Source organism: Agelaius tricolor, unplaced genomic scaffold (assembly GCF_023055355.1).
Source record: "Agelaius tricolor isolate 1412-34295 unplaced genomic scaffold, bAgeTri1.0.p SCAF_24, whole genome shotgun sequence".
NCBI classification, from domain to species: domain Eukaryota; kingdom Metazoa; phylum Chordata; class Aves; order Passeriformes; family Icteridae; genus Agelaius; species Agelaius tricolor.
The window spans coordinates 6,914,188-6,926,931 of record NW_027269284.1 but is presented as its reverse complement, the minus strand read 5'-3'; the positions used below and the strand labels follow the sequence as shown (position 1 = coordinate 6,926,931).

Sequence of the window (12,744 nt, the reverse complement as noted above, 5' to 3'; positions counted from 1 at the left end):
GAAAAAAAATCTTACATTAGAAATAGATAGACCCTCATTCTATTTCCCCTAGCTAAAGGAAATATTTTCATGTGTGTAAACAGAAAACAAGACTGAAAAAGGAATGTTGTGTTCCAAGTCAGAGCCCCAGTGCAGGCAGATGGCCACAGATGTATGTCATAGACATGAGTTCATCCAGTTTTGGGAATCCTGGCACCCCTCAGGCCAACCTCTCAGGGACTTTGTCATTCCAGCAGTAAAACATGTTGAACATTATCTCATCAGAACATCCAATACAGTGATGTATAGAAAGGATGTTTAGTCCTGCTCATGGAAGGAGTGTAAACATGCCTGCAGCTCATAATTACTGCTGATCTATGAGTCACAAAAGCACCAGCACTTCAGTTGTTCAGCATGAAAATCAGATTTTTGGACACACACAGAAATTTCTGGCAGCACCTTATGTAGCAGGGAAAATGTCAGATTATTTTACAGGTTTTCTCCCTTTTGCACTGCATGTTCTACAGCAAGGGAAATGGGAACTTACTGCTTTTTTTTTTTCAGCCTACAGCAGTCAGAGGATCACTTACAAATTTCTAATTAGCTCTGTTTAATCACCTCAAGGCAATTCCAACCCTTTTTAAGTAGCATTGTGTCACAACTTACCCTCCAGGACAATTAGTGGTGACTTAAGACCATGGGGTAAACCACAGCTTGATTGGCTGAATGACATCTGGAGTTCACAAGTAAAAAATACAATTTCTTACAAATTGAGTGGAGGTCACTCTTTAGAAAATGACAGAACCCCCCAATATGCTGTATAGTCTTGTCCACAGAGAATTACTCTTTTAAATAAAAAAAACTCACAAGATTTTCTCTAATGTTACAGAAATAGAACATTTAGAGGAATTATTCTTACCCCTTCAACAAATAATTCATGCTTAAAAATGAAAATTTAAATATATGTACATTTATGAACCCTTCATTAATCTGACCATACTGTTCACCTTCCTTTCTTTCTGCTTTCCTAGGAGCAATTTCACTTTCTTTTTGTTTCTAAGCAGTATCTAATCCCTTTTTTTCATGCAGTTTATGATGCATCTCACACATGATGGTAAATTGTGATGTGCACAGAATTACTTATTCAAAACAGCTTTGTTTACTTATTCAAAACAGCTTTAACAAAATCTGAGGTTGAATTTTTCCCACATGGGTTTAATCACATCTATCCTGTTACACCCTGCTGAGAAAGAGTTAAAGTGAACTTCACCTTATATTTCATGTTGAAACCAGTACAGTATGGAAAAGAAACTTTCTTTTCTTTATATTAAGTCGTGCAGAGCATACCTGTTGTTTACACAGTACTTAATAAGCCCTCAGGATTGTGCAACCCCAAAAAGAACAAGTGTGCCACAGCACCAAGCAGCTGCTTTATCAACAAACTGGGTAAGAGTGCAGGAGAGGCAATCCAGGAAAAGCCAGGTGCTAGAAACACAGCAAGATGTGACTCATTCTTTGGCAGCAGCTCCTTTGACTGAATTCCCAGGAATTCCTCTGTATTTCAGAAGTGACAAAAGGAAACAGTCATCTCAGGGCATTCCCAAGTACACGAGGGATCAGCTTCTTACTCAGCACTTACGCAGGTCAAATTTCCCTGGAGTCATTGGTGTTTTCCTGGGGGAATGCTGCCTTCATCCAAGGCACCAGTAATTCCAGATTTTCAGTAATGCTCTATTTTTATATACTAACACAATACTGCAAATGTAACTGTATTATAAAGGATTCTATTTTGCAGCTAACTAAATTCCCTGATGCTTGCCCCATCTGCAAACAAGGCATGGCTGAGTTTCCTTGTGCTTTGCTAATTGGCAGGAAACCAAACATTTCTCCAGTACCAGGGCTTCATTGTACAAAATATTTTGACAGTCAGCAAAAGCAATATTGCTGCAAATTCTTCAGTTAGCTCTGACTGTAACACTATAATGAAAATGTAACATGAAGCCTTATGTGGGTTTTTTCACTTTTCTTTATAGTGTATATGAAAATGACATAGTACAGGTATTTTAAAGCAGGAACTTTACTTTCTTCACAGCAAAATCAGCATCTTAAGGGTATGGGATATAACTTTGTACAAGTAAAAAATAAAAAATTATATTTCCTCAACTTTCACACATTTTTAATTGTCCTAAATGATTTGATATTTACAGTATTAGATGAAATAACAAATATGCTAGGGACCTGTACCAGAAACAAGAGTTTTACCCTTTTCTGTCACACAGAGTCTTCTGTGAAATAAACTTCTATAAAATTCAGTTATATTTTTAGAACAGCTAAGCTAACAGACTGTTTTGAATTTATTACTCCTAATTCTTACTAGAATAATTAAGGTGACAAAGTAATGACTTTCCACCTCAAAAAGCTTGATTGAATCACAGCATAATTCATGTTAAGAGGAACCTCAGGAGGTCTTTAGACATCACCAGGGTGAACTGACAATCTCAACTTTGAAGTTCACCATCTTTTCCTTTCATCGTGTTCCCATTCCTGTAAATTATTCCACACAAATTATTCATTGCTGTCTTTTTATCCTGAGACCTGCTAACACAGGAGGCAGCTCTCTATCACATTGTCTAAAGTCTCCTCTTTTTGCTGCCTCCACCAGCAGCATGTGGTGATTTCCATTTGCTGTATTTTAGGCACTTCTGCCAGACACATCTCCCGTGGCTGTGCTGAACCTTGTGCACTAAGGCTGCGTGCACACATGGAGCTCTGTGTTGTACACATAATGATGCACATGCATACATGTACACACAGTAAATACTACTGCAAATTATAACCAAATGTAACCTGGGACTTATTTTTGTACTGTTTTAAGGTTCTTTCCTCCCACTTGGTTCCATCAGAATGATAACATGGACATAACTAAACCAATCCAAAATATGCTTTCTCTCAGTCCAGCTTACCAAACTGTATGAGAAACACTACACCAGTGTTACTCCCTGGCAGTGATATTCTTGATTAACAAATTCTGTCTCTCTGCTGCCAATAAAAAAGTTCTCCACCATACAGGCAGCCAGTGGGCAGCAGTTTATTCAGTGTGAAGCAGCTGCTTTTGCTCTCATTACCTCACCCTGAGAGCATAAACATTGGCTGGTGATATAGATTTAGACGGCCGAAGATTTTGGTCTGTTCGAGGTCTTTGCTAAGGAAGTTCCTCTTCCACACCTGCACAGGTACGGGGCTTGCGAGGGGGGACGGGCTGCTCTGCCCGGCTGCGGAGCCATCCCCTCGCCACCGCTGCAGACACAACCATCGAGAGAGGATTCCTGGGCCTTTCTTCTCCGGCTGCTGCCCCGGGGCCGGCGGAGCGGGGAGGGCCGAGAGCCCGGGGGTCGCCGCCAGCGGGGAAAGTCCCGCTCCGAGCCGGGAATTCCCGCAGCGGCGCCGGGAGGACGCGGCGCTCCGGGGCTTTCGCAACGCGGAGCCAGCGCCGCCCGCCAGCCGCCGAGAGACCCTCGGTGCGCCGGGAGCCCCGCTCCCCCCGGCGCCCCTCCTGCCGCCTGCCCGCGTTCCGCCCGCCCCGCCGGGACTTCCCCCGTGCCCCCGAGCCTCCCGCTCGCCCCCGGGTTTCTCCCCCCGCCCCCGGTGCCGGTTCTCCCGCTCGCCCCTGCCGGGGTTCCCCGGGCAGCGCTGCCCCCGGGGCCGCATCCCGCGCGGGCCTTTGGGGAAAGGGCGCTCTGCACGGCAGGGGTTCTCCCCCGAAGGCGGAGCTCGGCCCGGCCCGGCCCCAGCCGTAGAAAAAAAGCAGCGACACAGGCGGGTCCTGCGAGCCCTTAAAGGGAGCGGCTGCCTCCTCGCCCGGCGGGGAAAGCGGAAGAGCGAAGCCGCTGTCGCTGCCTCGGTGCTGCTGCGCTCCGGGGTTTTATGCACCTGTCCGGGCTCCTGCTCGCCCTGGAGAAGGAACAGAAGGGAGCTGCCCCGGCCATGTGCTCGGTAAGCGAGGCCGGCAGCACAGACCCCCTGGTGACCCGCTTTAGGCAAGTGGAGGAGACGCTGGAGAAGCTGCACCGGGAGAACAGGAGCTTGAAGAATAAAGTGCCTCGGTACAACGCGCTCTGCACCTTGTACCACGAGTCCGCGCAGCAGCTGAAGCACCTCCAGCTGCAGCTGGCGGCCAAGGAGGCGACGATCCGGGAGCTGCGGGGCAGCCTGGCCCGGCAGCGGCAGCCTGGCCCGGCGGCGGGCGGGGATGCGGCGGCGGGCGCGGAGCCGGCCCGCTCGCTGGTGGAGAGCCTGCTGGAGCAGCTGGAGCAGGCCCGCGACAGCGAGCGCCTCTCGACGCGGAGAGCGGAGACGCTGAGCCAGGTACAGCCGCGGGCGCGCAGGGAGCGCAGCATCAGCAGCGCCTTCGCTTCCCTCGGGAGCGGCGCAGCATCAGCAGCGCCTTCGCTTCCCTCGGGAGCGGCGCAGCATCAGCAGCGCCTTCGCTTCCCTCGGGAGCGGCGCAGCATCAGCAGCGCCTTCGCTTCCCTCGGGAGCGGCGCAGCATCAGCAGCACCTTCGCTTCCCTCGGGAGCGGCGCAGCATCAGCAGCGCCTTCGCTTCCCTCGGGAGCGCGGTGCGGGCGGAGGGTGCGGGCGTTCTGCCCCCGCAGCGCTCCTGGTGCTGCGAGCGGCTCAGACGCGCAGGGAGCGGCGCTGACAGCGAGGGCTGCAGCCCCTTCGAGCGATGCCCGCTCCATCCCCGGGTGCCCGAAGCAACTCGCTCGTTTGTGTCCAAACGCGGCGCCCCCTGCGTTCACTTCAAAAAGGCAAACGATAAAATCCTAAACCAAAAGCTTAGCAGGGCACTATAGATCTTCATACAACTGTTTTCATAAGGAGAAAGAAAAATAGTAAAAACCTCCCTGAATTTATCAGATAATCAGCTGATGACACGAATTTTTCTATTACAGTGTTTTGTTTGAAATGCTCTTAAAAATGGATTTTTGTTTTGACAGTGAGGTAGCACGTTCATATTTGAAGAAGTAACTGAGAAGTCTGGAGAGATAAATTAGGGAAATCAGTACTTTTCTTGAAAGAAAAAAACCTGAAAACTGCCCAAGTGCTGTTTTGGTTACTGTCATTAAGAGTTTCCCAGGTTCAGTCTGAAATTCTCAAAGATTTTTAAAGCATTTATTTCTAGATGAAGCTGCATGAAGTAATTTCCAAACTGAGCAGCAGTAGTTAAAACTGAAACAAGTGTTTTTGTCATAAGTAATCTCTTGACCTAATGCTTATACAAAACATTTTCCATATATGACATTCACCTAAAATACATATTAAAAAGTTCATGTTTGGAAATTTGTTATAAGAGATGATCTCACTGACACTTTGCAGACAGATGACAAACCTATGGTATCTGAATATATTTGAAAGGCTGATGCTGAATATCTTTAAAGGGGAAGCTTAGCATTCAGCATGAAGCTAAAGAATGTAAATGTCAGTAATAAGAACAAGTGCTGTTTATCTATGTCAGATGTTAATGTTTATTTCTTGAAAGAATAAAATGCTATACCCAATAAGATCACTGAAGTAATTGGCACTAAATAATAACCAAATAAAAAAGACATTTTTGTGAAGCCAGAGGCCAGTGTGCTGGCAGAGAGCGCTCCCAGTGATTTACAGCTCTATTAGCACTCCTGAGAACTGGAATGGTAGAGCTGGGATAGGAGCTGTCTCGTGGTCTGCACTGGCATCCAGAGATCCTCAGTTCTGGAGGAGCAGTGCTGCAGGGGTTTCTGGTACCAGCTTGTTTGTTTACAAAGGCAGAACATGGAACTACAGGTGGTTTGCACCAGTCACCAAGCAAACCTCTCCTTCCCAAAACACCTGCAGAGATGTTAATGCAGTGTGGATGATCCCAGAGAGCACCCAACAGGGCAAGGAGATGCAGAAACAAATACACAGCTGTTTCCTAGGGGTGTGTCAGACCCCCTTGTGTACCTGGGGTCACTGTGGCCAAACTAGAGCCACTGCTGCCACATGGATTTTATTTTCTGCTTGCTTGTCCTTACCTTACCATTCCCATCCTTTCCTGGGTGGGAAAGTTGCTCTGTTTTGTCCTTGTGACAGTGCCAGGCAGCGAATACACTTCACTGGATTTGATAACTTAACAGTTCCTTTTTTTCTTTTGAGGAAAATCTCTATTATATGGTAGTGTACAGGACCTGTAAGTATTTTTCAGTCTCCACAGTTATTAATCTTAAATTAGTTTGTTTCTTGTTTTTGTTGCTGCTGTATAGTCATAAAATCTTCATGAATTTTTGCTGCTTGTTCCTCCATTCTACTGATTAGAAAGTGTTTGCATGGCTGCCTGAGCAGTTCTTGATTGATTGATCCAACAGTTCCAAGGTCTTGTGAACATACAGAAATGAAATGGATTTGATCTGCTTTTTAAGTACTTTGCAATGAGTGCAGGAGCAATAAGGAATTACTGCAATATTGAAGTCAGTCTAAGATATATTTTGGCTTTTGACTTTATTTTGCTTTTAAGTAACTTTCCCTCCCCCCTCTGTTTAGGAAGTGCAGAAGTTGAATCAGCAGCTAGAGGAGAAAAATGGAGAGATACAGCAGATGATAAATCAGCCTCCATATGAAAAGGAGAGAGAAATCTTACGCCTGCAGAAGACTTTGGCAGAGAGGGAGAAGGCTCAGGCCACCAGTGATGTTTTGTGCCGTTCACTCACGGATGAAACTCACCAGCTTACACGCAAATTAGCGTCCACAGCAGAAATGTGCCAACATCTGGCAAAATGTCTAGAAGAGAAGCAAAGAAAAGAGAAGAGGAATTCAGATGACCAGATACCTACAGAAAGATCTAATCAGGTATTCTTACAGCTACTGTGTGTGTCTTCAAAGTCTTATTAGCTTCTGAGATGTTAATTACAGTATGATAGCTGTAACTGGGGAATGGTGAGAACAGCCCTTTAAATAATTTCATGTAGGGTGTTAAGACTGCCATGGCAATGGTAAATAATTCTGTGTATCTGAAATTCAGGATAGAAGCAATTGTCTACCACTTCACCTTTGTCCATCTCATCGTCAGAGCCTCTTTTTGGAGAGGAGAAGACCTTGAGAGGTTTTGTCCAACCTCAGCAATTCCATGATCACAGTTCTTCCCTCAATACACAGGAGACAGTACCTACCTTATACCACCCCTGCTTCTGTGCAGCACTAGATGGTGCTGTGATTTTGAAGCCTATCTCTCCTGATTGCTTGTTTAAGTACCAAAATCACAGAACAAAGTAGAGATATTTCAAAGTAGTTTTTATGTTAAGAACTCTGTAACATGTGGTCTTCTTGGATCAGGATTTGGCTTTGCACACGTAGTACAGCCCTACAGAAAGTTGGTTAGTGGAATATGAGTCAAGGTGTCTTACCTTTTTTTTAGCTCTGGGATTCCCCCTGGCCTCTGAGTGCAGGGCAATGCTTCTCTTCAGGGGGGTGTTTAAAAAAAAAAAGCTTCATAACAGGACAGTGTCAGAAGTGCTACTGCAGGGCACAAAGAAACACCTGGATTTTGGTGTACTTTGCTAATGGCTGTTGAGGCTTCAGTAAAAGTTCTCAGCATGGGGTAAATGTAGATCATTGTTCTGTTGTTCCAGAAGTTCTGATGGCTGAGAGTCATTCATTAAATATTCATTAAAATGAGGTAATTCATTAAAACACCATAAGGAAATAACATTAGCAGTGCTGCCTCTAGTAACAGATCAGAGTGGTGAGTAGGGTGCTACAGACAGTTCTCACAAAAATGAATAATTCTGACTTATGCTCTTACTGCTACACCGTGGTAATGCTGTTTTCCACATGACCACTCATCTGTGCTATTGTGATGAACTCCATACATACTCATGTCTGCTTTGTTAGACATCCCAGAAGTGTTTCCAAAGAAAACTTACATTAAAGTTACCTGTAAGAAATAGGGGTTGAGTAGATAGAAGAAAAAATGACTTTTTAAGGGACTTGAAGCATTTGGCATTATCATATTTAATGTGTAATTGATAGACAGGAAGCTTGATTGACTTTGATATATGCAATAAGAAGCTAACCTTGTACAGTGGGGACTTCCCTGCTGAAGAGGAGAAATTTCAGATGCCATTACTAGCTGATTCTAGGGAATTTTGCACAAAAGTGTTCTATATTACTCACGTACGCCGGGGTTTTTTTAAGCAGATGTCACAACTGTAAAAAAGAGGTATCATTTTAGTCAATTATTTAGCAAGCAGGGTTTTTTCCCCTCAGTAATTTCTTCCTAGTACTGGCCAAAATTGACAGTAATAACAAAGCAAGATGAAGGCATATCTGTGCCTTTGTCATGTGTTCTCCCACTCCAGACAAGTAGTTTTGTGTAAACTCTTAAACACTGTTGTCATGAGGTCTATTTAATAGCAATACTGAGGTCATAAAAACTTAGATGTATGTCATTACACATCCCATAAAAAAAAAGAAAAAAGATTACTTCTAGTTAACAGCACAGCCAAACAGCATCTGAGATTTTTATGTTAAAGTAACACCTAACTTTATCTGAAAATTACAGCTTTTAGACAATGAAACTTCACTTCAGTCTCTCATCTGCAACTTACAAGAGGAAAACAGGATGTTAAAACAAAAAGTAGCTCACGTGAGTACTTTCATTTTGTTACAGATTAATATTTGTTAAGTATTTTGTATTAGAGTAAATTTGGAATAGGTAAGTCTGGTTAATCTATTTACATGGCAGTTTACAGCAAGACAGTTTTTCTTAGTCCTTTCAACACAGCACATAGTTTTGGTTCCCTTAGCTAAGAACAACTAATTACATAATTTCTAACACACTGGATTTTTGTTGTTAAAAATACAGTGCAGAAGAAAATTTTCATGTTCCTTTTAATGGATCAGTATTCCACCCCAGAAGAACAGCACTAGGCCCACTAGGCCCCTCCCTTTCCACATTATTTAATACTGTCCCTTTGGACTATGAGATGGGAAGGCTGGGAGATTGTGAAGAGTCTGCATAATCATCTCCTGCTCTCCTGTACAGTGACTTACTCACCCTCAGGGGTGGAGTCAGCATGTTGCATTATCCCCTAGAGGATTTTGGGCCTGCAATTCTAGACAGCCTATGAAAGCTTGGAAGTTTGTGTCTCCCTGTTCTTCATGCCTCTCCTGGATGAACTTTCAGGTGGAAGATTTAAATGCAAAATGGCAGAAGTACGACGCGAGCAGGGACGAGTACGTGAAGCGACTCCACCTGCAGCTGAAGGAGATGAAGTCCCAGCTGGAGCAGCACCAGGGAGGAACTCCAGCACAAAGGAATTCTGAACTGATGCACAAGGAGATCTTCCGGTTAAACAAACTACTGGAAGAGAAAATGAATGAGTGCATAAAAACCAAGAGAGAGCTGGAAGACATGAAGAAGGCTTGTGAAGGAGATCATGAGCGAATACAAATGCTGGAGCAACAGGTCATTATGTTTCTTTTTCCTACACATGGGAATTCTTAGTTTCTTCCCAGATCACTGAAGTCCAAGGGGGAAAAAGGGATTTCTTTTTTGGACATTTGCCTGTCTGTGCACATTTGGCTATACAGATACTTAACAACACAGATTTAAAGGAAACTCACTACTTAAAGAACCCCATGCAGTTCTGCTGGCCTTAATACAGAATATGAAAGATCTGTAAAAGAAGTACAAACACCTTTGAAATGATAGAGAAGATAATACTGACATTCTGGGAATAAGTAACAAAGGAATCAGTTTCAGCTTTTCAATCTAACCTGCCAATGCTCTAATGTATAAAATATTAACATAATAATTCTAATTCAGGTCCTGGTTTATAAAGACGATTTCACATCCGAGAGATCAGACAGAGAACGAGCACAGAGTAAAATACAAGAACTGCAGGCAGAAGTTGCATGTCTGCAACACCAGCTAGCAAGAAGACAGGTAAGAAAGGAGCATGCTCCTTCTTTAATTTAAGCATGCCAACAGGATTTGGGACTAAAATATACTTTTAAGTATATTTTAAAAATATCTTAGTATTTCTAAAACAGTTTCAGCAGCTATCAAAAGCTTTGATTGTTTCATAGTCAGTTCTTCTGGAGATGCTTCCCAGTTCAGATGTAATACCCCTTTCCAGTCCCTTTTTCTTCTGCTTTTGGATCAATATTGGAAGGGTGAATTCTAAGAAGGCACAGGACAGCCATGACTCTTGGCATCTTTAAATTAGCACACTGGCTGTATTCTGTGTTTTCTACAAACCTTCTTTACAACAATATTAATAACACTGCAAAAACTGATTAATGATTTATTTACAAGATAAATATTTGAGTGGTGTTTCAGATCAAGGTGATAAAACAGCACCTGTTAAAAAATGTATTCTTATTGCATCTTTTTCAAGAGCTCTTCTTTCTCTTTCTAGGACTCCAGAGACAAAAGTAGTCATTTCAGAGTTCACACTGGTAACCAAAATCATTTGTTCGTTCAGACAAATGTGGAACACCTACGAGGCAACAGCCCAGGCCAGACAGGCACGAGAAGAACAAACTCACAGTCTGAACAAGCTTCTCCTCCTGGGGACAATGGAAACTCGGGATCTGAAGGCAGGGCACAGGGTGAACTCAGATGCCCTCACTGCATGAGGTTTTTCAGCGATGAACTCAGTGATGAATTCCTCAAGCACGTTGCTGAATGTTGTCAGTGACCCATAGGATAGAGGGGTGTAAGTCAATCACTACTTTTATAGACATAAAACTTGCTCTATACATGTATCTCCTACAGTCCTAAAACAGAGTAATTCAAATGGAGAGCTCTGGGGAATTAGGAGGATGAACAATATCTACCTCTTAACTTGATTTTGCCTTCTCTTGGACTGTGTGAAAGGCTTCAAGAGAATGCAAAGTGTTTTTCTGAAGAACTATTTTTGACAGCTACAAGGAAAGCAAGTGTAATGGAGATTCTACTACAAACTAAACTGAAACCTACAGTGGTAGTTTAGCTTCAGAGTGCAGCTTGACTTTATTTGGGTCTAATTCTCTACCACAGTCTGATGGCTTGTGAAAAAAATTACTGAACTTGAAATGTTCCTCCTCTTCCAAAAAATGTAGGCTGAAGAACAGGAAGGAATATTTTGGCAGAAGATAGGAAAAATCTTATTGTGCTTTATTTGGATTAGAAGCAAAAGTATTTTCTTGACTCTTGAGGCTGAACTTTCAAACATCTCATCTGAAAATCCTTCTGTTTAATTGAAATCAGAAGAAGTGAAGAAAACATAAAAGGGCTGGTTATTGACTAAAACTAGCCTGTCTTTTTTGCACAGAAACAAGGTACAGGGATATTTATATTGTCTGTGCCATAAATATCTGTCTTACAGATTTGTGAATGGATATTTGTGTAATTATTGTTTGTATTACTATTTGACCTAAGGATTATTTTTATAATAAAAGTGATTGTACATTTGCTTTACTACAAAAGGGGTCCAAAAAATCTCTTTTGGTGTAAGTATTTAAGTGTGAAATAGTGAACTATACTAAGGGCTAATTAAATGTCATGGTTTCAGATATGAGTTATTTCATTACTTTAGTGACAACCAGCTTCTCAGACTATTTTCAAATATGTTGAAAAAAAAAATCACTCCTCATCTCTGAGTGAAAGATTGACATTTCAGCGGCACAGGAACACATTTAACCCCCTACCCTGCCACACGCATGTGACTATGTCAATGCTAACTTAAATTTCTTCTTATCCTGTCTGCACTTGAGAGAGCTTCAACAAATAGCAGGGGACTGTTTTGAGAAGGAATATCAGCAATTAATTAAAGTGTACAAATATAAAAGTGCCATGGGTTTTTGCAGCCTTAGCTCCAGGTGAAGCTGAAATTGTTTTCTCACTGTGTCAGAGCAAGAGTTAAGGATGGGACAGAAAGTGAAGGCCTAGTGCAACCATGGCACTTCATAATTAAAGGAAACTTCCTTTTGTTTTCTTTGACAATACTTTTTAACACTTTTCTCTTCTGCTTTGCTTTGGTCCACATTCCACACTTCAAAAGGAATGTGGATTTTTTTTCTGGCTATTTCCTTTTTGGGATCCTGTTGCAGCCCCAGAGGAAGATGATGGTTTATGCCACTCTTATATTAGGTGGGATATTACCAAAAGCAATGCCTGGGCCCTTGCATGCAGCAATGATTACTTTTAATCTAATCTACAACTGATTGCAATCCTGTCATTCACTTCCAGCTTGTTCTTCCCAACACAACATGCACAACCATGCAGAAAGTTTTGGGTGGTTTTTTTTAGTGACCATTTTTTACATTGCCTTTTAAGGTCTTAGAGATCAGATGCAGCCCAGAGAATATAAGCTGAGAAACATGATTAAACTTCCTGTGGCATAAGCTAATCTTACTTTTTTGAATGTTCTCATTAGACAAGCCTGGTTTACAGCTTCAGTGTTTATCAGTATGATAATGCCAGTGATTGATACAGCAAAACAGGGACTTGAGTTTTGTACTGATTCACACTAGAAGACACTTCAGAAAACAAATAGAACAGTAAAGTAAGTTAGGTCTTGGCAGTACGTTTTTTAATTGCATTGAGATGATGACTGCTTTAATATGTATCAGAGGCTGAAATCTGCTATAGGTTTCCATTTATGTTAGTCCCTGTGGGTATAGTTGGATAGACTGACCTGGAATAAGAAATAATAATTTCTAATAAGAAATAGATGCAGGAATTAGATAGGAGAATGTTCAG

The 12,744-nt window shown here is 42.6% G+C and overlaps 1 protein-coding gene across 2 annotated transcripts; it reads left to right on the top strand.

The window, feature by feature from the left end:
* Window positions 1–3,816: 3,816 nt before the first annotated feature.
* On the top strand, window positions 3,817–11,553 carry TNIP2 (TNFAIP3 interacting protein 2). Of its 2 annotated transcripts, none has more exons than XM_071447334.1 (6): window positions 3,817–4,344; window positions 6,540–6,845; window positions 8,557–8,640; window positions 9,181–9,462; window positions 9,823–9,942; window positions 10,484–11,553. In XM_071447334.1, the coding sequence occupies exons 1-6, from the start codon at window positions 3,904–3,906 to the stop codon at window positions 10,697–10,699; spliced, it is 1,449 nt and encodes a 482-aa protein (XP_071303435.1). In that variant the 5' UTR covers window positions 3,817–3,903; the 3' UTR covers window positions 10,700–11,553. The 2 variants fall into 2 exon arrangements, with proteins under 2 accessions (XP_071303435.1, XP_071303434.1); XM_071447333.1 differs by having other exon boundaries at window positions 10,418–11,553.
* The last annotated feature ends 1,191 nt before the right edge of the window (window positions 11,554–12,744 follow it).